The following is a 23,510-nucleotide window of genomic DNA, read 5'->3' on the forward strand; positions in this document are numbered from 1 at the left end:
GGTATTGTGAAATCTGAGGCCAGATTTGCTTTAGGATCACCCTGCACCCCATTCACGGTGTGGTTTTCAGCCCTCTGAATGTAAGGTACCCGGCTGTAAGAGATTGTCGATCATCTCTGCCTCGTCTCCTGTACAGTGTAAGCGCCAGTTCTGTTTCCTCTCCTTTAGCATTTATGATGTATATGGCAGTGAGATCAGTAAACAGGACAGGCTCTGTGACTATATCTAATACATTACCTGACACTAAATTCAGAGGAGCGATTGCATCCACTGACAATTCTGCCCCCAAAAGTAAATCCAGGGTAAGTTGCTGGAGATCCGACCTTTGGGGCCACAGCCTAAAAGTCCACAGTGGAAATAATGTGGTAGCATGAATGACCACTACTCCATCATCTATGTGAGCTGCAGTGTGTGTGTGTGGTCCTGGAGCAAGGACCCCCAGTAATCTTGTTGATAGTTGTGCTGAGAGGGACAAGCTCTTTAACTCCTTAATGTAAATTGATGTAGATGTGGATGATTGAGGCGCTCATGTGGAGGGGACCCTGGAGCGAAGCTGTGCCCACACCCTGTAGATCAGCTGGCATAAGTGGCTAACGGCAGCTCCCAGCTCAGATCGCTGCTGTTAACCATTTAACTGTTTTTGTTTTTTCTGTGCTTTTTTTCTGTCCTTTTTTTCTGTCACTATCTTTTTGAGAACAGTAACTTTACCTGTATCGGGTGTTTTTTTTTTTTTTTAAACTTATGCCATTTTTGGATACATACAACATTTTGATTGTTTTCTACTATTCTATTTCTATTCTTTTTTTGAGATGTCCGATGACTGAAAAAACATCAATTCTGGCGTTTTCGAGTTTTTTCTCTTTGCGGTGTTTGTCGTACAGGTTAATTAGTTTTACTGATTTTTAATAACTCTGCAATGGCAGATATTTTGTTGGGATTTTTTTCTATTCTGTATCTTAAATTTTTTTAACAAGGGGTAATTCAAATTTTTATAATTTTTCTCTCGGACCTGGTGTACTTACTTTTATAAATCATTTCAGAATGGCTGTATAATAATGTGTTTCTTTGAAAATAAGACAGGGTTTTTTTTTTTTTTTGCTCCAAAAGATAGCTTAGGGCTTATTTTCAGAGAATGTCTTAGGCTACTTTCACACTTGCGTCGGTACGGGGCCGTCGCCATGCGTCGGCCCGACGCACGTTGTGAAAAGAAATGCACAACGGGGGCAGCGGATGCAGTTTTTCAACGCATCCGCTGCCCCATTGTAATGTCTGGGGAGGAAGGGGCGGAGTTTCGGCCGCGCATGTGCGGTCGAAAGTGGCGGACGCGACACACAAAAAAAGTTACATGGAACTTTTTTTTTGTGCCGACGGTCCGCCAAAACACGACGGATGCGACGTGTGGCCATACGTCGCAATGCGTCGCTAATGCAGGTCTATGGAGAAAAACGCATCCTACAAATTTGCCCTCAGGATGCGTTTTTCTCCAAAACGACGCATTACGACGTACGTCACATGACGCTAGTGTGAAAGTAGCCTTAATTGTTTTACCACGAAATACAAACCACATTTATTCTTGACCAAAAATAAAAACAGCATTTTTTTCCCCCAAATATAATAACATCACATTCTGGAACATCAGTATGACTCTGCAAACCCTGAATTCCATCATGAATTTCTTGAGATCCTATTTCTTTTTTCCAAGTACAGCAATCTACTCTTTACACAGGCTGACCAAGAACGATGGGGTTAGAAGATCACTAATAATAATAATAATCTTTATTTTTATATAGCGCTAACATATTCCGCAGCGCTTTACATTTTGCACACATTATCATCACTGTCCCCGAAGGGCTCACAATCTAAATTCCCTATCTGTATGTCTTTGGAATGTGGGAGGAAACCGGAGTACCCGGGGGAAACCCACGCAAACACGGAGAGAACATACAAACTCTTTGCAGATGTTGTCCTTGGTGGGGTTTGAACCCAGGACTCCAGCGCTGCAAGGTTGCAGTGCTAACCACTGCACCACCGTGCTGCCCGATTCTGTACCCATACATATCACGTTATTTATAGCACAAACCTCATATAATCCAGCTATAAAATGAGCATTTCTCCTACGCCTCATTGGGGGACACAGGACCATGGGTGTTATGCTGCTGCCACTAGGAGGACACTAAGTAACACAGAAAGAATATCTCCTTCCCTGCAGTATACACCCTCCTGCTGGCTGTAAGTGAACCAGTTCTTGCTTAGTGTCTGTAGGAGGCACTTGGGTCTGTTTCAGACCCCACCGTTTTTATTTTAATTTTTTATTTTTTGTTCTATTTTTTTCCCTTAACTGAGCGAATGGGGCGACGGATCCTTTCTAGGTTCCCATCTCCCCCGAACCATCAACAGGCAAGTACGTGGAGCGTCCCTCCCCGTACCCTTTCCTGCAACGTTGGATGCCAGCGCTGAGCTCACCTTACGGGCGACGGTTCCTTCGCGTTCCGAACTCCCCCCTCCATAGCAGGTGACCACATGGAGTAGCCCTTCATTTACCCCTCCTGGAGCCAGGTGCATAGCCGGACATAAATATGTATGGCGTCCGTGCAGCCCCCCTCTGCATCACCACTAATATAGCGGATGACGCATGGCGGCAGAAGCTTTCCACCCCTCCCTGACTATGGCGACGGTGAATTGAGCACCGGCCCACCGCATCTACAGTGAGTACACCTGCGAGGGCCAAGGCGCTGGGGGGTGCTGGTCACCTCTAAAGGGCTAAGCCCGGGTCCATGGGTGGTCCGCAGCGCTCATTTTTGATGTACGAGCGCTACCTCAGGATGGCCCTAATAGCGGTCGCGGCGCCGCCGCCATCGGCAACAGGCCGCAACTGCAAGTTTTTTAAATTTAGTCCCTGGCTTTTTTCTTCATACAGGCCGGAGTCCTTGGCCATGCCCACCGGCAATTACCGCCGCCCATCTTTTCCAGCGCTTCTCATTCCATGAGAAGCGCTCTCTCTCTCAGATCTTGGCGACCATCTTGGGACACCCAGCGCTGATCCTGCGTTTTTTCCAGCCTTCCTAATCTCTGGATCTGGGGTCACAACCGATTTACAGCCTTCACATACATTGTGGACCTCCCCTGGGGACTCAAGACACAGGACCTGGGTAAGCTGCAGATACATAGCTTAACCCTTCCCCTGCTAGTAAGCGCTCTCCTCAAGGTTACTATGTCTCAATCAAGGCCTCACAAAAAGTCTGGGAAAACCCACTGTATTTTTTGCTGCATGTACCTCTTGTAAGGTCTCATTATCCCGGGGTCATAATACTGCATTGTGCACAGCTTGTGAACCGGCGACTGTTCAGGAACCACCTGTTACTGATACCGAACCTAGTGAGCCTGGTCCCCCTGAGTGGGCTACCTCCCTTACCCGGTCTATGGCTTCCCTGGCAAAAGCGTTAGAATCGTTCCGAGATCCCTCTAACCAGGGCACTCTTACGGACGACTCTTCCGATCCTCAAAACCCCTCGTACTCTAGGGGTCGTACCTTGCCAAGGGGCTCGAGCCCTTCCAGAAAAAGGACTCATGCTATGTCCCCAGATCATCACCGGGATTCGGGGTCTTGGAGCTCCAATTCTCGCTCCCCTTCTATTGGGGCTAGCAGAGCACCTGTTTCAGACGATGATTCTGACACGTCCCTGGATCAGGAATTTCATCACGATCAGGAGACTCTTGACTCTGAGTCAGTGAATAAGGCTTTGAAACTTAAGGAGGAACCATTATCTAAAATTGATCATGCCGTGTCCTTTAAGAGGACCAAGGGAGCTCACAAGGTATTCGCTACTCATCCAGAATTTGAGGAAATTGTTGAATCTCACAGGATCCGTCCCGATAAACGATTCACAGGGCAGAAGCCCATGGCATCAAAATATCCCTTTGCCCAGGATCTACGAAAAGATTGATTTCAATCTCCAATGGTAGATCCTCCGGTATCACGCCTGGCTACTAAATCTATTTTATTCTCTCCGGAGGGCACCTCTATTAAAAATCCAACCGATCGCCAGATTGACAATATGGCGCGTTCAGCCTTTGAAGCCTCAGCAGCCGCACTCTTCCCATCTTCTGCTGCTACGTGGGTGCCTAAGGCTATGACCCACTGGGCTGAGGCCTTGTCCGCAGCGGTGCTGGATACTGACCTTCCCCCCCGAGATAGCAGACCTCCTAATCAGATAGCCAGAGCAGGAGATTTTGTAGTTACCGCGTCCCTGGACGCTGCTAACTGTGCTTCTCAAGCAGCAGCAAACGCCATCACCATCCGGAGATCCTTATGGCTTAGGGACTGGCGTGCGGATTTGACTTCTAAAAAGTCATTGACTTCTCTTCCATATCAGGGCGGTCTCCTTTTTGGCGAAAAACTCAACCAATTAATTTCAGACGCCACTGGAGGGAAGAGTAAATTTCTTCCACAACAGAGACCCTTTCGGCCCTTTCGATCCTTTCGGAACCAGCAACAACAGGCGCCCGGTCCTGATATTTTTCGCTTCAACTCAAACTGGTCCTCTACTTCCACATCCTCCGGGCCTGACCGGGCACAATGCAGGGATTGAGGTCCTCAAACCTCTTACAAACCTTCTCCCTCTTGGAGAGGCAGGCCTAGGCAGTCAGGGTCCAGAGGGTCCAGACCGGACAGGTCTCCCACACAATGACTCCCTGCGGTATCTGGAGGACACCCTCAAAGTAGGCGGCAGTCTGCTTTCCTTCAGCGACGCGTGGCTCTCGGTCGTTCACGACGCATGGATCTGCGACCTAGTGTCCTCCGGATACAAGATAGATTTTCTTTCTTTTCCACCAAATCGCTTTTTCCTGTCTTCTCCTCCCAGGGCAAAGGCATCAGAGTTCTTCCAGGCCATAAACTCTCTAAAAGATGAGGTTATCCCGGTTCCTCAAAGCGAAAGGTTTCAAGGTTTTTATTCAAACCTGTTGATTGTGCCAAAGAAGGATGGTACAGTACGGCCCATACTGGACCTAAAACTGCTGAACAAATTTGTCAGGGTGCTTCGTTCTGTCATCGCCTCCATGGAGAAAGGCGAGTTCCTGGTGTCCATAGACATCCAGGACGCGTACCTCCACATTCCCATTTTACCTTCTCACCAAAGGTTTGTTCGCTTCGCAGTTCAGGAACATCACTTCCAGTTTGCTGCGCTGCCCTTCGGCCTCGCCACTGCTCCCAGGGTATTCACCAAGGTCATGGCGACCGCCGTGGCCATCCTTCATACCCGAGGTGTGGTGGTGTTACCGTATCTCGACGATATCCTCATCAAAGGCCCCTCTTTCCACACCTGCAAGGAGGCCGTGACCATCACAATAGATACTCTTTCTCGCCTGGGTTGGAAGATAAACTTCAAAAAATCTTTTCCACTACCGGCTCAGCGAATTTCCTTCCTAGGAATGATACTGGACTCGTCTCAGGGGTTGGTACTTCTTCCCCCGGAAAAAATCTCAGTCTTGCAATGGGAAGCTCAGAAGCTCTCCCAACCTCATACTCACTCTCTTCGTTTCAGTATGAGAGTCCTCGGCAGGATGGTAGCAGCTATGGAGGCGATCCCATTCGCTCAACTACACCTCCGCCCCTTACAACATGCTCTCCTGGCTGTGTGGGACAGGAATCCGTTCGTTGTTTCCTTCATCCCCAGCAAGTCAGTCTGTCAGATGGTGGACTTTGAAGTCCTCCTTGAATCAAGGGAAGTCCTTTCTCCCAGTACATTGGCTAGTTGTGACAACAGATGCCAGTCTACTGGGCTGGGGAGCAGTGTTCCACCATCACACTGCTCAGGGACGCTGGTCTCTTCAGGAATCTCGCCTGCCCATCAACATCCTGGAAATGCGGGCAATCGGGTTGGCTCTTATTCAATTCCATCCTTTCCTGACGGGTCGTCCCATCAGGATTCAGTCCGACAATGCCACGGCAGTGGAATACATCAACCGGCAGGGGGGAACAACGCAGCAAAGCAGCCATGTCCGAGGTAGGACACATACTTTGTTGGGCCAAGAAAAACCGCTCAATGATATCAGCGGTTCACAATCCCGGGAGTGGAAAATTGGGAGGCAGATTTCCTCAGCCGCCAAGGTCTCGACTCCGGAGAGTGGTCTCTCCATCCGGAGATCTTCCATCAGATCTGTTGTCATTGGGGAACCATGGACGTGGATCTGATGGCCTCACGGCTAAATTCCAAGGTTCCCAAATTCATAGCTTGGTCCCACGATCTGGCCGCCATCGGGGCAGATGCACTCGTTCACTCATGGCGTCAGTTCCAGCTTCGTACATTTTTTCCCCCGCTCCCCTTACTGCCGAGAGTCATCAAGAAGATCAGAGCGGAGGGGATACCAGTAATCCTCATTGCGCCAGATTGGCCGCACAGGGCCTGGTACGCCGAACTAGTTCAACTAGTCACCGATGTCCCCTGGCGATTACCGAATCGCACAGACCTATTGTCCCAGGGCCCTATTTACCACCAGAACTCGAGGCCCTGTGTATGACGGCATGGCCGTTGAGTCCTGGGTCCTGACACAGGCAGGCTTTTCTCAAAAAGTCATTTCTACTATGATCAGTGCTAGGAAGCCTACGTCCATGCGTATATATCATCGCATTTGGAAAACCTCATGGTGCCAGGACCGAGGACGCTCTCCTCTTGAATTTTCAGTTCCTTCCATCCTCGAATTCCTTCAGTCGGGTTTGGACTTAGGTCTCGCCCTTAGTTCTCTCAAAGGGCAGATTTCAGCCTTGTCGGTCCTGTTCCAACGTTAAATTGCCAACAGATTACAGGTGAAGACGTTCATTCAGGGAGTCTCCCATGTGGTGCCGCCCTATAAGATGCCGTCGGAGCCATGGGACCTTAATCTGGTCCTCGGAGTCTTGCAGGAGGCTCCTTTTGATGTTTCCCTGTCTTTTCTGTCATGGAAGGTTGCCTTCCTGGTTGCGGTCATGCCCATCCGACGAGTTTCAGAACTGGCGGCCTCGTCTTGCCAAGTTCCTTTCCTCATTTTTTTTATCAGGATAAGGTGGTTTTGAGAACGTCCCCGTCTTTTCTACCGAAAGTTGTCTAATCTTTCCACCTCAATGAAGAGATTGTCTTGCCTTCGCTTTGCCCGGCGCCGGTACATCGCACCGAGAAGGCTTTCCACACACTGGATTTGGTGAGGGCTCTTAGGAGATACGTCGAGAAGGAAGGCTTCTTTCCTCAGGTCAGATGCCCTTTTTGTGCTCCCGGAAAGGCCCAGGAAGGGTCTAGTCGCTTAAAAGGCTACGATAGCCAAGTGGGTTCATTCAGCTATCCAGGAGTCCTTCCGAGTTAGAGGTCACTCCGTCCCAGCAGGGATTAAGGCTCATTCTACTCGGTCAGTGGGTGTGTCTTGGGCCATCCGGCACCAGGCGACGGCAGCACAAGTCTGCAGGGCTGTGACCTGGTCCAGCCTGCATATGTTTACGAAACATTACCATGTCCATTCTCAGGCCTCAGCAGATGCGTCCGTCGGCAGAAGAATTTTTAAGGCGGCAGTACCGCATCTGTAACTTGTGGGATCAAGGAGCAATTGCAGTGTACGAGGAGCAATTGCAGTGGATTGTTTCCCACCCAGGGACTGCTTTAGGACGTCCCATGGTCCTGTCCCCCGCCCCCCCTCCCCCCCCCCCCAATGAGGTGTAGGAGAAATAGGGATTTTTGTGTACTCACCGTAAAATCCCTTTCTCCGAGCCAATCATTGGGGGACACAGCACCCACCCTGTTAGCCTATTGGCTTTAGTTTTTTTCTGTGTTGACATGGTTTTGACATAGTTCATTCTTGTTAATTAAGCTCCTACTGCTTTGTTACTGAACTGGTTCACTTAGAGCCAGCAGGAGGGTGTATACTGCAGAGGAAGAGTTATTCTTTGTGTTAACTTAGTGTCCTAGTGGCAGCAGCATAGCACCCATGGTCCTGTGTCCCCCAATGATTGGCTCGGAGAAAAGGATTTTACGGTGAGTACACAAAAATCCCTATTTTATGAGTCCAGCTAAACAGTGAGAATACTCACGAGTCCTATATGTTTTCAGTATCTGCCTGCGCAGCCTGATTGCCGGCTGCGGCTTATACTGCACAGTGTGAGATCTCAGCATGGAGGAGGGACACTGTGGAAATAGCAGTCACGCTCGATGGTCAGAGACTGAGATTAAGCTCAATCATAAATAATTATACCACTATTCTGACATGCTCGTCAGGTCTGTTTAATAATGTATGCAGATTGTACTTTGAATTCTGGTAACCGATCTGTTTTATCCCACAATCAACACCTAAAACCCCTACGAAGTACCATAATTGTTGAGCCTTCAGTTTGCCTTTCCATTCCTTGTCTGCAGAACTGCTAGAGATAACAGAATAGAGAATAAATGTGGAAGTGTGCGTGCTTGAAGGCCGCTCCATTTAAACAGAGAACAGAAGTCCCCCAATTCCCAAACAGAGAATAGAAGTCCCCGATCATTGGGGCTCCCCACAGCTAAGTAGCTATCGCCTATCCTGCAGACAGGTGATAACGTTTCCTTAACGGATTACACCTTGTACGTTGTGATTCTAGGGAGATCCTGTTGATTTACTGTCCACATGATTGATGGGACCCCCACGATCAGTAGAGCTATGTTTGGTGATCTCCATTAGTGCTATAGAATTTTCTGTCATTGAACTTGAGCAGCAGTTCTCAGCAATGACATCCCGGCTCCACAGTCTCCCCTCCCCCGGAGCTGATAACTGCTGCTTGGTGGATGTGCCAGGTGTCAGACCTCCGACTAGTCTGATATTGATTACTTATTCTAAAAGCTCATCAATATAAATGTAATGGGTATCCCCTATAACCCTTTATAAACAGTCATGTCCTCGTACTATAGTGACCCTTTAGAAGCTGCTGTGTCCTCCACCTGGGCCCTATAATGTACAGAGACGCCTTATTACGTGGCGTATTCTTCCAGGTCTGAGCACAGGACTCCATTTACTATTCAGTAAATTTATAGGATCAGCTCCCTCCTCCTGAGAAGAGACTCCCACCAGATTTCATAGTGAAAGTAATATTAATGACGTATGTGAGAAGTCAGACAATTTCATCTTCTGTTCATTTTGATGGGTTTTTTTTCTCATGACCAATAGGTTCCCTTTAAAGGGAACCTGTCATGTCCTTTGTAGCATGTAAAGTTGTTGTTAGTGATGGAAATAGCAGCTTTCTTTTACCGAGAAAGCAACTAAAAAAAAATCCCCCAAAACCCCTTTCAGAGGAGAATCTGCGGCAAGCCGATTGCAAAATGTCCAGCATTTCTCATATTCGAGATGGTGTCATGATAAAATCCTGATAATTATATATTTGGGTTAATTACAGGGCGTTGACTTTAGGCGGAGGATTACCGTATCTGGAACACCTAAATCTCTCTGGATGTCTCAATGTGACGGGATCTGGACTCCAGGATCTGGTGTCGGCGTGTCCGACCCTTAATGATGAACACTTCTACTACTGTGACAACATTAATGGTAATGTGCATTGTGTGTCCGCTGTGCTCGGCCCCTTAAATTAAAGCGCTGCCTGCCCCTTAAGCAGCGGGTACATTGCCAGGAGCTTCTCTTGTCATTCCGGATCTGCCTGAAGGGAAGGGCTAGGCTATAAAGAGTTAGATAAGGCCCTGCGCAGCGTGCTGCTGATTGTAGGTCTCACCCAGTAGGTATTAGCAATGTGCGGACCAGTGTGAGCAGTCGCAGGTAAGTTCTGTGTACAGTGCCCTGCACACGGTACATAGTGTGCTTCAGTACGTTCACATAGGTCAGATACACAGCAGATTTTCCATACAGAACATTGTGTATTGCAGTAACAATACATTTTACCAAATCTCACGCAGACGGGTCGGACAGGCCGGTCCCTGGCTTTTAAACAGTTTTTCTCCAACACACCCCAGTGTTTTGGAAACGGCACACACGGCTGAAGTCACATGCTGCCCAAGGATCCACTGTCAGGTTCCCTTTAACGTGGTATCTGCAGAAATGCCATTTACCTGCAGATAAAGGGTTAATCCACAGGTAAATGGCGCTGACAACCCTGTGTAGCCAGATTACAAGCGCTGGTGTCACTGCTAGTGGTTCCATTCAATAAATTGGGTTACTGCTTTTTGTCTGTTGTTTATATGTGCATTTTTTAATGCATTTTTATCCGGGGGGAGGCGTTTCCACTGCAATATTTGCATTTTTGTGGTGTCATGCTGGTAAATAAAACTGCTCTGTTTTGGTCTATGGAGAAAGATGGCAAATAAAGCGCATATTATTACACCATCAAATAAATTGACTTGTTGAAAATGTCAAAATTGCACCGCAGGTCAGTTTCCGTAGCTTTAAAAAAAAAAACAAACAAAAAAAAACATTTGGCATAAGATTTCTATAAATCGCTACGTTATTTGCGCACAACAATACACCTAGAGGATTTATCCTAAATCTGCAGCATTTTGCTGTTGATTCCCTGTGGATTTTCCGCTGCAGATATGACCTATTCTTACGGGTCATATAACCTTTAAGGCTCTGTGACCACGATGACTTTTTGGTGCTGCACATTATTACACAGTGGATGTGATCTCCAGAAATCTCACTGCTTTTGTTTTATTTTTTTTTTTGCAGCGTAAACTGACCTGCGTGTCCAATCCATAGCATGTCAATTTCTCTTGCAGGAACGCAGAGTTTTATATGCTGGTTTTTCCCATAATCTTGCATTAGATAGATGTGCTTGTAATCTGTACTTTACTGTGTCAAAGTTTTGTCAAAGTCAAATAGCAGGTAGTATCAAAAAAATCACAGCGGCTTTATTTAAAAGATGACCTAGCAGTAAGAGACAAAGAACACAAAAAATGCATGTAAAAACGTACTCAAGAAGGCAATGGAAAAAACTATAGACCTCAAAGGCCCATGGTGGGAACGTCGCCTAAAGTTGTAAATCCTTGTTAAAGGGAACCTGTCACCCTGAAAATCCCGGGTGAGGTAAGCCCACCGGCATCAGGGGCTTATCTACAGCATTCTGTAATGCTGTAGATAAGCCCCTGATGTTACCTGAAAGAGGAGAAAAAGACATTAGATTATACTCACCCAGGGGCGGTCCCGCTGCTGGTCAGGTCGGATGGGTGTCTCTGGTCTTCCGGCGCCTCCTATCTTCATTACAAGACGTCCTCTTCTGATCTTCAGCCACGGCTCCGGCGCAGGCGTACTTTGCTCTGCCCTCTTGAGGGCAGAGGATAGTACTGCAGTGCGCAGGCGCCGGAAAGGTCAGAGGCCCTGTGCACTGCAGTACTATCCTCTGCCCTCAACCGGGCAGAGCAAAGTACGCCTGCGCCGGAGCCGTGGCTGAAGATCAGAAGAGGACGTCTTGTAATGAAGATGGGAAACGCCGCAGCGGACCGGAGATGCCCATCCGACCGGACCAGCAGCGGGACCGCCCCTGGGTGAGTATAATCTAATGTATTTTTCTCCTCTTTCAGGTAACATCTGGGGCTTATCTACAGCATTACAGAATGCTGTAGATAAGCCCCTGATGCCGGTGGGCTTACCTCACCCGCGATTTTCGGGGTGACAGGTTCCCTTTAAGGTGCAGATCTGTAGCAAGGGCCTTGTATATCCAGTACAGTCACATTGTTTCTGCAGATTTTCTACCTAAACTGATAGTAAAGTGCTGCAACATTACGGCGCGCAGCCTCCAATTATTTACAGGGGGCAGAATTGGGGGATTTATAATTAGATTAATAGCGCAGTGTGTCCCTTCAATCAGCAGCAGACTGTAAGGCGTAGTACAATAACGTATCATATACATAACCATTATTTAGCATTGACTCTTGGCTGCTTCTCTTGGTGTGACTGTGATCCTGTGTAATCCTATTGATTGTGTCTGTTCACCCCGTTGTGTTCTCATGCAGGTCCTCACGCTGACACGGCCAGCGGATGCCAGAATCTGCAGTGCGGTTTTCGGGCCTGCTGCCGATCTGGTGAATGATCAGTTCTTTTCTGACTTCCCCCACTCATCTGAGCAGCCATTCTCTCATGCACTTTACCTTTCTATCACACGCTGTGTGTAAAGTCCTGTGTTGGATCCTTATGGAGTTTTTCCTTGAAGTTGAGCAGCATACATCATAGTTCTTGAGCAAGCTGTCCAGTGTAGTTACAGTTTTCGCTTAATAAAACTTCATTGTCTGAAATCCTTTGTTAGTATTTGCATTTTTTTTTCTTGTTTCTTATATACATTGAAATGCAATAATCTGATAAGGAAACAAGTGTTTGGTTTTCACTCAATTACCATAATCCTTAAACTGAACCTCCAAAGATGGTGCAAAACTTCAAGTATATACATACAGTAAGTATATAGAGTGGGTACGGAAAGTATTCAGACCCCTTTAAATTTTTCACTTTGTTTCATTGCAGCCATTCCGTAAATTCAAAAAAGTACATTTTTTTCTCATTAATGTACACTCTGCACCCCATCTCGACTGAAAAAAACCCAAATGTGGCTGTTTTTAATAAATTTGCAAAAATTTCTACAACACATGCAGGGATTGTCTAACAAGACATGTAGGCGCAGAGACTCAAACATTATGCAAGCATGCCGAATACACTGTTAACACCCAGGCATGCTCAGATAACACCTTATCAGAGAATGTTCACTCATCACTAGTCACCTATTCATAATTAAATAGAGACTCCAATGGTTGGAACCTAATTTAGGTTTTTGTCCATTATTCAGATGGTGTTGATAGAGATTGCGCCAGTAAATCTCAAAACCGGGAAGGATAAATCCTGAAAGCTGAAAGCATCTTGTTGTTGTGAGCATCACCGTTGCACATTTTGGATCAATAATCACAAGACTTTAGAGCTTGTAACTTGCGAGTCTGCTAGATCTCGCCATATGGTGTAACGTAACCTCCCAGTATAACTGTGTGGGGCCAATTATACTGTACGGAGCACTATGTGGGGCGCATTATACTGTGCGGAGCACTATGTGGGGCCCGTTACACCGTACGGTGTGCTGTGTGGGGCCCGTTACACCGTACGGTGTGCTGTGTGGGGCCCGTTATACCGTATGGCGTGCTGTGTGGGGCCCGTTATACCTTATGGTGCGCTGTGTGTGTGGGGCCCGTTATAACGTATGGAGCGCTGTGTGGAGCCCATTATACCGTATGGAACGACATGTGGGGCCTGTTATACTGTATGGAGCACTGTGTGGGGCCCATTATACTGTATGGAACGCTGTGTGGGGCCCGTTATACCATATGGCGCGCTGTGTGGGGCCTGTTATACTGTATGGAACGCTGTGTGGGGCCCGTTATACTGTATGGAACGCTGTGTGGGGCCCGTTATACCGTACAGAGCACTGTGTGGGGCCCGTTATACTGTATGGAGCGCTGTGTGGGGCCCGTTATACTTTATGGCGTGCTGTGTGGGGCCCGTTATACTGTATGGCGTGCTGTGTGGGGCCCGTTATAGTGTATGGAGCGCTGTGGGGCCCGTTATACTGTATGGAGCGCTGTGTGAGGCCCGTTATACCGTACAGAGCACTGTGTGGGGCCCATTATACTGTATGGAGCGCTGTGGGGCCCGTTATACGGTATGGCGTGCTGTGTGGGGCCTGTTATACTGTATAGAGCGCTGTGTGGGGCCTGTTATACTGTATAGAGCGCTGTGTGGGGCCCGTTATACTGTATGGAGCGCTGTGTGGGGCCCGTTATAGTGTATGGAGCGCTGTGTGGGGCCCGTTATACTGTATGGAGCGCTGTGTGGGGCCCGTTATACCGTATGGAGCGCTGTGTGGGGCCCGTTATACCGTATGGAGCGCTGTGTGGGGCCCATTATACTGTATGGAGAGCTGTATGGGGCCCGTTATACTGTATGGAGCGCTGTGTGGGGCCCATTATACTGTATGGAGCGCTGTGTGGGGCCCGTTATACTGTATGGAGCGCTGTGTGGGGCCCATTATACTGTATGGAGCGCTGTGTGGGGCCCATTATACTGTATGGAGCGCTGTGTGGGGCCCGTTATACTGTATGGAGCGCTGTGTGGGGCCCGTTATACTGTATGGAGCGCTGTGTGGGGCCCGTTATACTGTATGGAGCGCTGTGTGGGGATTGGAGCTGGAGAATCGTACTGTGATGGGTTCACCATTCTTTGTTGAGGGCATTGTGGAAGGGGAGCTACAGCAGGGTCATCATACTGTGCTTGTGGCGTTGTTACTGTGTTTGTGGGGGCACTTTTGTTGACATTATACTTTAGTCAAGGTTTCTATCTGTTATTACATGTGTAAATTAAGCCATTGGGCCATATGCTTTTACTGCTCTTGCATAACATTATATTATTCCATTATTTTATTTTAAAATCTGCTTTGTTTGTGGGAATACGCCTTTAAGTTTGTTTCCATATGAAAAAGTTCATAGTTTATATATTTGATAAGAAAAAATGTCCTCAATTGTAGAATTTTTTTTAAATATAAATATCAAGGTTGGTCCGTGACTTTTTCCAATCTTTGAATTTTAACCCTCGGTGTAGTTGAGTTTGACGTCCCTGGCGTAGAATAAACTAAATTACACCGAATGGTTGTGTTTTGGGGCAGCAACAATTGGTTTTATTTTCTGAATAATGAAATACCAGGAGGAGAATAATGTGGGCACGGTTGGAAACCGCAGCTACTTTTCCTTGTTGTGGAGATATTTTGGGCCAAGTATCATACAATAGACGTACTGTGTCATTGGGAATACTGCACAGGGTGGCAGGGTGTGACCTGTAGAGAGATACAACTTGTATTACTTGATTTGACTGCAGATCTTCTGAAACTGTATATAGTGTTTGCTTTTCACTTCGGATAAAGGACCACCTGCAGTCCTATGTAAAACCACATGGATCTTCTTTGGTGGAGTGAGCGGTGTCATGACCCATGTTCAATTACATGCAAAGTTTTCTTCTGTAGCAATTTTGAGAATAATTTTTTTAAGCTTTATTTGTAGCCTTTTTATTTGACAGTGTCTAGTTGACGTGGACTGACGGTGTGTGAAAAATTAAGTACACCCTATGATTCTATACTTTGATATTAAGATGTCTATGGTTCACTCAATGATTGGAAGGTGCCCTGACTTTGTGCCTGCAAAAGAAGCTGGAATGATCTTCCCTCCATCACTGTGCATCACACTTGGTATGAGGTATTTGTGCTGATATGCTGTTTTGATTTTCGCTAAGCATTGTGCAGGACATTATGCCAAACATGTCCACATTGGTCCCTTTTGGCCAAATGACATTATTCCTGGAGTATTTTGGTTTCGCCACTTTGCAAGCTGATATCATAGAATGTTGATTGATATAGAATAGAATGTTGGACCACAAGGGTCATCGTGTCCAACCCCCTGCTCATTGCAGGAGTCACTAAAACATCTCACAGATGTCTGTCCAACCTCTGAAGACTTCCATTGAAGGAGAACTCACCACCTCTCGTGGCAGCCTGTTCCACTCATTGATCACCCTCACTATCAAAATGTTTTTTCTAATATCTACGATAATCTGTATCTACCTTTCAGTTTCATTCCATTGCTTCTCGTGTTTCGTGTATGTTTTCTTTAGAAAAGGAAAACCCCTCCAAACAAGCAACGTGTGTTTAGTCCTTTTCTAATTGTACTTAGAACTTGAACATTTAGGCTAAGTGCACACGTTGCAGAATTGCTGTGGAAATTTCTGCTGCAATTCTGCAACTCCTGCCGCAGGTATATCGCATGCGGAATTGGCATGCGTATTCCCGCTTAACACTAGCGTTTTGCAAGAGTAATTAACTTGCAGAATGCTAGCGTTTTCCAAGCGATCTGCAGCATCGCTTGGAAAACTGACAGGTTGGTCACACTTGTCAAACATAATGTTTGACAAGTGTGACCAACTTTTGTCTATTGATGATGCCTATGCAGCATCAATAGTAAAAAGATCTAATGTTAAAAATAATTAAAAAATAATAATAAATCATGATATTCTCACCTTCCTGCGGCCCGCGCAGCTTTCCCGCTCCTCGCAATGCTCCGGTCTCAGTAATGCTTTGCGGCATGACCCCAGATGACGTACAGTCTCACGAGACCGCATGTCATCACAGGTCATTTTCGCAAAGCATCCCTGGGAGCGTCGCGAGGAGTGGGAAGACTGCGAGGGCTGCCGGAAGGTAAGAATATCATGATTTATTTATTTATTTTTTTATATGGTTCACAGGGTCTGAAGCAGTCTCCTCTCCTCCACCCTGGGCACCATCCGCACATGATCCGCTTACTTCTCGCATGGTGGTCCACATGTGGGAAGTAAGCGGATCGATGCATTCCTATCTGTGTGGAATTGCCGCGATTCTGCACTTTAATGAACATGCTGTATTTTTTTCCGGAATGCGAATCCGCCGCGGAAAAAAACGCAGCATGTGCACAAAAAATCTGGAATGCATTCTAATAATAGGATGCTTAATGTATGCGTTTTTTTTCGTGGTTATGTGCACACGTTTAGGAATTTTTGTGTTTTTCGCTATAAAAACTCGATAAAACCGTGAAAAAAAATGCATACATTAAGCATGACCTGACTTTGAGGTGAAGTTGCTGGGATGTCCAATTCTGAGAAGATTGTGTTCTGTCTTGATTTTTTTTTTTTCTCTTGTGAATAATTTTTCTCAATACAGAATAATGGAGACCAAATTGTAATTTACCATTTAACACTTCCCGGATTGCTGAACAGCAAAAAGGGCTTCGGTAATAATCTTCGAGATGTCTTAACTCCTTCATATTGAGTTATCATATGCCTGAACGATCCAGATCAGCAGACTGCTAAATCTGCTTTTATATATGTGGTCCTACTTTAATGATAAAAAAAAAAATGAAACCAGGGTATTTAACGAACATCACCGGGGCTGCTCTTTACCCTCTTAATTCCTTTTGAAGCAGTAAGGGTGTACTTAAATTTATTCGGACTCCCATGACAGCACTACGAGAGAGGGGATCCGCCCTTCAGGAACAGGAAACCTACAGATACAAAAGGGCGGTACCTCTCCCCATGCATCAGTTGGTTTCCTGTTCCTGGAGGGACAGGATCCTACAGATTTCATCTCGTAAGGAGCCCAGGCCGGCCGGTCGAATCTGGTAGCGGGGGGGTCTCCTACCTCGACCGGTGCGGAAAGTCCTGGAGACGCCACGGTGGTCCAGGCTGGACTGCACGTCAGTGGCGTTGGCAGCAGGGAGCAGGGTCCGGAGGATTCCTTGTCTCCGAAAGCCGGCGTTGGTATGTTTCATTTCCCCCCCCTGGGTCAGGCGGCGGCGGTGAGGTGCGGTGGTACGGTTGCGGCGTCGGAAGTGGAGCGCCGTCCGGAGCACTGCTGGGCATTCCCGGCGTCCTGCATCGCTCACTGAGCGTTTCCGGAACGCTGGGGCGCCGGGGGGTGGAGCCGGCAGGCGCTTCCGGTTTGCGGTGGGCTGCGCATGCGCGGTCTTTTCCAAAATGGCGGCGCCCATGGTCCGGTTGCCGGTTCTTCTGTATTACCACCGCTAACATCCCAGCTGCAGTCTGATCATCAGGAACCAATGGGGAACACGCCAGGTGGCCTGCTGACCGGAATACAGGGGATATAAGCAGGTGTTGGCGATAGAACCCTGCTTTTGGCCACAGTCTCATCATGGCAGATGATGGTGAGCAGCAGCCTCAGCTTCTGGATAAAGTGCGGCAGGAAGCCGTGGGAAAGGAGCATATCAGAAGTGACCAGTCCAGCCGTAAAAGCTCGTCCAGGCAAGGATCTAGAGCTTCGACTGGCAAGGAGCCCCCTCGTGTTCCGGTACCTTTTTCTTTGGCGTACACTGGTAAGTGATCTACGTGAATGTTCACTCAGTGACGCGGGCCCCTTATACTTTGTCATTCTAGGGGAAGAGAAGTGCAAAGTCGAAACATAAGGAGTGTGCCCTATGTGAAGTCCCTTTACCAGATTCCTACCCTAAAAAATTGTGTGCCTCCTGTATACAACAGACGGTGAGGTCTACAGGAGTGGAGGGGTTGAGTGACATCAGGCTAGATAGATGGTATCTCCCTTATTGTCCTCCCCTAGGTAGCGGAAGAATCTGCTTCTACGGCTAGTCTAAAGGAGATGATCCGTATGGAAGTTAAGGAATCCCTGCGGTCTTTGTCCCAGGCGGGAAGTTCAAAACAAAGAGGTTCGGTGATCTCAGATTCTTCGGAGGAAGATAAAGAGGAGGGTTCTTATGGCTCAATTCTCTCTTCCTCGTCATCAGAAGAGGACTCTGGCCGATTCTGTCTGCCTCTAGACCGGGTGGATAAACTAGTCAAGTCGGTCAGAGGCACGATGGGCCTAGAAGAGCCTAAGAGTCAGCCTTCCCGTCAGGAGCTAATGTTCAGCGGCTTGGAACACAAGAAACGCAGATCTTTCCCGGTGAATGATAAAATTCAAGACCTGATTCTCCGGGAATGGAAAAAACCGGAGAAGAAAGGTTCTTTGCCGCCGGCTTTAAAGCGCAGGTATCCCTTTGAAGATGCGGCTGTGGATACCTGGGACAAGGCCCCTAAATTAGATGCTGCGGTGGCGAAAGCATCTAAGAAAGCAGCATTACCTTTCGAGGACATGGGTTCCCTTAAAGACCCCCTTGACAGGAAGGCGGATACCTTCCTTAAAGGTACCTGGGAGATGGCAGCCGGATCTTTGAGGCTAGCAGTGGCTGCGACTTGTACAGCCAGATCCCTAATGGTCTGGCTGGAACAGTTGGAATCCCAGCTTAAAGAAGGCGCTTCCAGGAATTCTATTCTAGGTGCGCTTCCAGTGATTCAGGATGCTGCGGCTTTCCTGTCGGATGCGTCGGTGGACTCGGTCAGAATGGCAGCCAGAGCAGCAGGACTCTCCAACGCGGCTCGTAGAGCCTTATGGTTGAAGTGTTGGTCGGGGGATATCCAGTCAAGATCCAAGTTATGCGCTATCCCATGTAAAGGGGAATATCTCTTTGGGCCAACTTTGGATGAGCTGCTCGAAAAGGCTGGGGATAAGAAAAAATTCCCTAATTTGTCATCAGCTTCTTACCGACGTCCATTCAACAGGAGGAGATTTGGTCGTGGAAGGAAGCGCGCGTCCTCACCCTCTAGAGAGAATTTTAGATGGGAGGATAGACGCAGGAAAGGTACGGGTTACATGTTTCGCCGTTCCTCAAAAGAACGTAAGAAACCAGACCAATGACTAGCGATCCCTGTGGGAGGGAGATTGTCAACCTTCTCTTCCGCATGGACTAACATCACGAATAGTGACTGGGTCCGAGGTATTATATCAGAAGGTCTAAAATTGGAATTTGTTCACTGGCCTCGGGATAAGTTTGTTAACCCCCTTGCGTTCCTCCACTATTGAGCAGATGGCCTTAGAGTCAGAGGTCATGACTTTATGCCGTAAAAATGTACTGATTGAGGTTCCGGAGTCAGAGAGAGGAAGAGGATTCTACTCTCCTCTTTTTCTGATTCATAAACCAGACAAGTCGTTCAGGACTATTATCAATCTTAAATCCCTTAATGAATACCTGGTTAATACCACGTTTAAAATGGAGTCAATCAGTTTTGCAATAAAGATGTTGTTTAAACACTGCTTCATGGTAGTTGTGGACTTAAAGGATGCATACTATCATGTTCCTATCCACGGAAACTTCCAGAGGTTTCTACGTGTGGCGGTGTCTATGGGAGGTTTTGTTCGCCATTTTCAATTTAGAGCCCTTCCCTTCGGCCTCTCAGCGTCTCCCCGGGTATTTACTAAAGTAGTTGCGGAGGTTATGGCGCACTTACGTGAATCCGATATCCTCATTGTTCCGTATCTGGATGATTTCCTAATAGTGGGGAACTCAGTAGACCATTGCCTAGCTCAGGTTAAAACAGCTATATTTAAACTGGAAAATCTGGGCTGGATCATAAATTACGATAAATCCCGTTTGCAACCCCTAAAGACCCAGAGGTTCCTAGGGCTGCTGTTAAATTCCGAGTCCCAACAATGCTGTCTTCCGCCTGATAAATTACTTCATATCCAACAACAGGTGTTAAAAGCAATTAATAAACCATCTATGACCCTTAGACAGGCTATGTCTTTGTTAGGTTCCCTAACTTCCTGTATCCCCGCCGTCCGTTGGGCCCAATTCCACTCCAGGCCTTTACAGTTTGACGTACTACATTATGATAGAATCTTACAGGGTTCCTTGCAGGGTCAGATGACATTGAGTTCAGGGGTTCTTGCATCTCTTAGATGGTGGCTAGAGGAAGACAATCTGTCAGCTGGAGTTCCCTGGGTGACTCAGGTGACTCGGGTAATCACAACAGACGCCAGCCACACGGGGTGGGGGGCACACATGGGTGACGTTGTAGTCCAGGGTCTATGGGACCCCTAAACATCAGCCTCTTCCAATCAGAAGGAGTTGATGGCAATTGAATTCTCAATTAAGGAACTCCTCGTGTATCTACAGGGTCACCATGTCAAAATCCTCTCCGACAATCAGGTGGCAGTGGCCTACGTGAATCACCAAGGTGGAACACGCTCCGAGTCCCTGATGGAAATAGCGGACCGCCTGCTCCAGATAGCGGAAAACCATTTTCTATCTTTAACAGCAGTACATATAAAAGGGAAGGAAAATATAAGGGCGGACTTTCTAAGTCAAAACACCTTAAGACAAGGAGAATGGTCTCTGAACACAAAAATCTTCAACCAGATTGTTCGCAGGTGGGGTCATCCAGAGGTGGACTTATTTGCCAACAAGGACAACAGAAAAGCGAAAAGATTCTGTTCCTTGAATCCCAGGGAATATCCGCTGGCAGTGGATGCCTTCCTGATCAGATGGGATTTCCGGTTGGCTTATGCGTTTCCCCCGCTAAACCTGTTGCCTCTGGTGGTCAGGAAAATAAGGGAGGATCAAGCGAGAATCATACTGATTGCTCCGTTCTGGCCCCGAAGGGCTTGGTTCTCCTGGCTCAGGACCATGTCGGTGGAAGACCCCTGGGTACTGCCGGACATCCCGGACCTACTTCATCAAGGTCCGATCAACCATCCACAAGTGAAGGGTCTCCATTTGACGGCATGGTCTTTGAGAGGTCACTGTTAAAAAACAGAGGATTTTCTCCAAATCTCATTGATACCCTTATGAAGAGTAGAAAACCCATAACAACTAAGATCTACTCTAGAACTTGGAGGAAGTTTCTGGCCTCTTCAAATTTTAATATCGAAGAGGGTTTACCAATTAACCAGATTCTGGAATTCCTGCAGAGGGGGCTAGAGCTAAATCTATCCACGAGTACGCTAAAAGTACAAGTCTCAGCCCTAGGGGCCCTATTTTCTTGTAACATTGCTGGTAATTATTGGGTATCAAGGTTCATCAAAGCAGCTAGTAGATCCAGACCTATACACAGGAATAGGTCAATGCCTTGGGATCTCAACCTAGTCCTCTCAGCCTTGACTAAAGAACCGTTTGAGCCTTTACATTCAGCCTCACTTAAATTACTATCCCTCAAAACAGCATTTTTGGTGGCAATTACATCTGCTCGTAGGGTAGGAGACATACAGGCTCTTTCTAGGCTCTCCCCCTATACAGAGTTTCTACAGGACAGAGTAGTCCTCAGACCAGATCCAGCTTATTTACCTAAAGTGGCCTCAGATTTTCATAGATCTCAGGAGATAGTTCTACCATCATTTCTCCCTAATCCTTCTAATTCCAAAGAGGAGTTACTCCATACGTTAGATGTTAGGAGATGTCTCTTAGAATATATATCAGTCACTGATGCTTGGAAGAGAGAGGAGGCGTTTCTATCCTTCCAAGGTCCCAGGAAAGGTCTTAAGGTACCGTCACACATAGCGACGCTGCAGCGATACCGACAACGATCCGGATCGCTGCAGCCTCGCTGTTTGGTCGCTGGAGAGCTGTCACACAGACAGCTCTCCAGCGACCAACGATCCCGAGGTCCCCGGTAACCAGGGTAAACATCGGGTAACTAAGCGCAGGGCCGCGCTTAGTAACCCGATGTTTACCCTGGTTACCATCCTAAAAAGTAAAAAAACAAACGCTACATACTTACCTACAGCCGTCTGTCCTCGGCGCTCTGCTTCTCTGGTCTGGCTGTGAGCGCCGGGCAGCCAGAAAGCAGAGCGGTGACGTCACCGCTCTGCTTTCCGGCTGACCGACGCTCACAGCCAGAGCAGGAGGAGAGCAGAGCACAGCGCTGGAGGACAGACGGCTGTAGGTAAGTATGTAGTGTTTGTTTTTTTACTTTTAGGATGGTAACCAGGGTAAACATCGGGTTACTAAGCGCGGCCCTGCGCTTAGTTACCCGATGTTTACCCTGGTGACCAGCGAAGACATCGCTGAATCGGTGTCACACACGCCGATTCAGCGATGTCTACGGGGAGTCCAGCGACGAAATAAAGTTCTGGACTTTCTTCCCCGACCAGCGACAGCACAGCAGGGGCCTGATCGCTGCTGCCTGTCACACTGGACGATATCGCTAGCGAGGACGCTGCAACGTCACGTATCGCTAGCGATATCGTCTAGTGTGACAGTACCTTTAGAGTGTCAAAGTGCACGTTAGCAAAGTGGATTAGGGAGGCTATCTCTCTGGCTTATACTGCAGGTGGAGGTCCTGTTCCGCAGAATCTGAGGGCACATTCCACTCGGGCCATGGCTGCATCCTGGGCTGAGAGATCTGGAGTCTCCATCGACCAGATATGTAAGGCGGCTACGTGGTCATCCGCTTCCACCTTTTTCAAACACTATAGGTTGGATTTGGGGTTCTCTTCTGATCTCACCTTCGGGTTAAGGGTGCTGCAGGCTATAGTCCCTCCCTAAGGTAGTGTACATCTCTGTAATTCTCTCGTAGTGCTGTCATGGGAGTCCGAATAAAGCATTAAGCTACTTACTGGTAGCGGCATTTTTCGGAGGCCCATGACAGCACCCTTAGTTCCCTCCCTATTTACGTGGGGGTTGCACTTCCTATAATGTATATAATGAGATAGACACGTCTCTCGTGTGGTATATAGTTCATTATGATTGGTTATTTTTGTACAGTAACTATATATAATGTATATTTGTGTGCTACTAACCGCGGTAGTCCTCTCAGGCTCTAATATACAACTGATGCATGGGGAGAGGTACCGCCCTTTTGTATCTGTAGGTTTCCTGTTCCTGAAGGGTGGATCCCCTCTCTCGTAGTGCTGTCATGGGCCTCCGAAAAATGCCGCTACCAGTAAGTAGCTTAATGCTTTTCTATATACTGCTTATGTTTGTTTTTTTGCTTAGTGTCATTATTCGTTTAATAAAAACTATGTAATTTGTCATTTGTTTTCACATCTAACAGTTTTTATTTTTATTGTGTCATATGTAAAACCACAGAATTCATAGAGGGTGTACTTAGTTTTATCATGACTGTAGCCTAAAAATACTGCTTTGCCAAACAGTATCTCTCTAGACGCTTATGGCCGGGGCTCCAGTGAG

At 47.3% G+C, this 23,510-nt stretch overlaps 1 protein-coding gene across 1 annotated transcript in view; it reads left to right on the forward strand.

Annotated features, from left to right (window-relative positions):
• FBXL5 (F-box and leucine rich repeat protein 5) overlaps positions 1-12,218 on the forward strand; it is a 47,228-nt gene extending 35,010 nt beyond the window's left edge. Inside the window, exons 10-11 of the mRNA XM_069744718.1 lie at positions 9,380-9,528; positions 11,940-12,218. Coding sequence (XP_069600819.1) covers positions 9,380-9,528; positions 11,940-12,016 — 226 coding nt within the window. The 3' untranslated portion in view covers positions 12,017-12,218. The remainder of the gene's footprint in view (positions 1-9,379; positions 9,529-11,939) is intronic.
• Positions 12,219-23,510: the final 11,292 nt, after the last annotated feature.

The sequence above is a fragment of the Ranitomeya imitator genome, chromosome 1 (assembly GCF_032444005.1).
Source record: "Ranitomeya imitator isolate aRanImi1 chromosome 1, aRanImi1.pri, whole genome shotgun sequence".
NCBI lineage: Eukaryota > Metazoa > Chordata > Amphibia > Anura > Dendrobatidae > Ranitomeya > Ranitomeya imitator.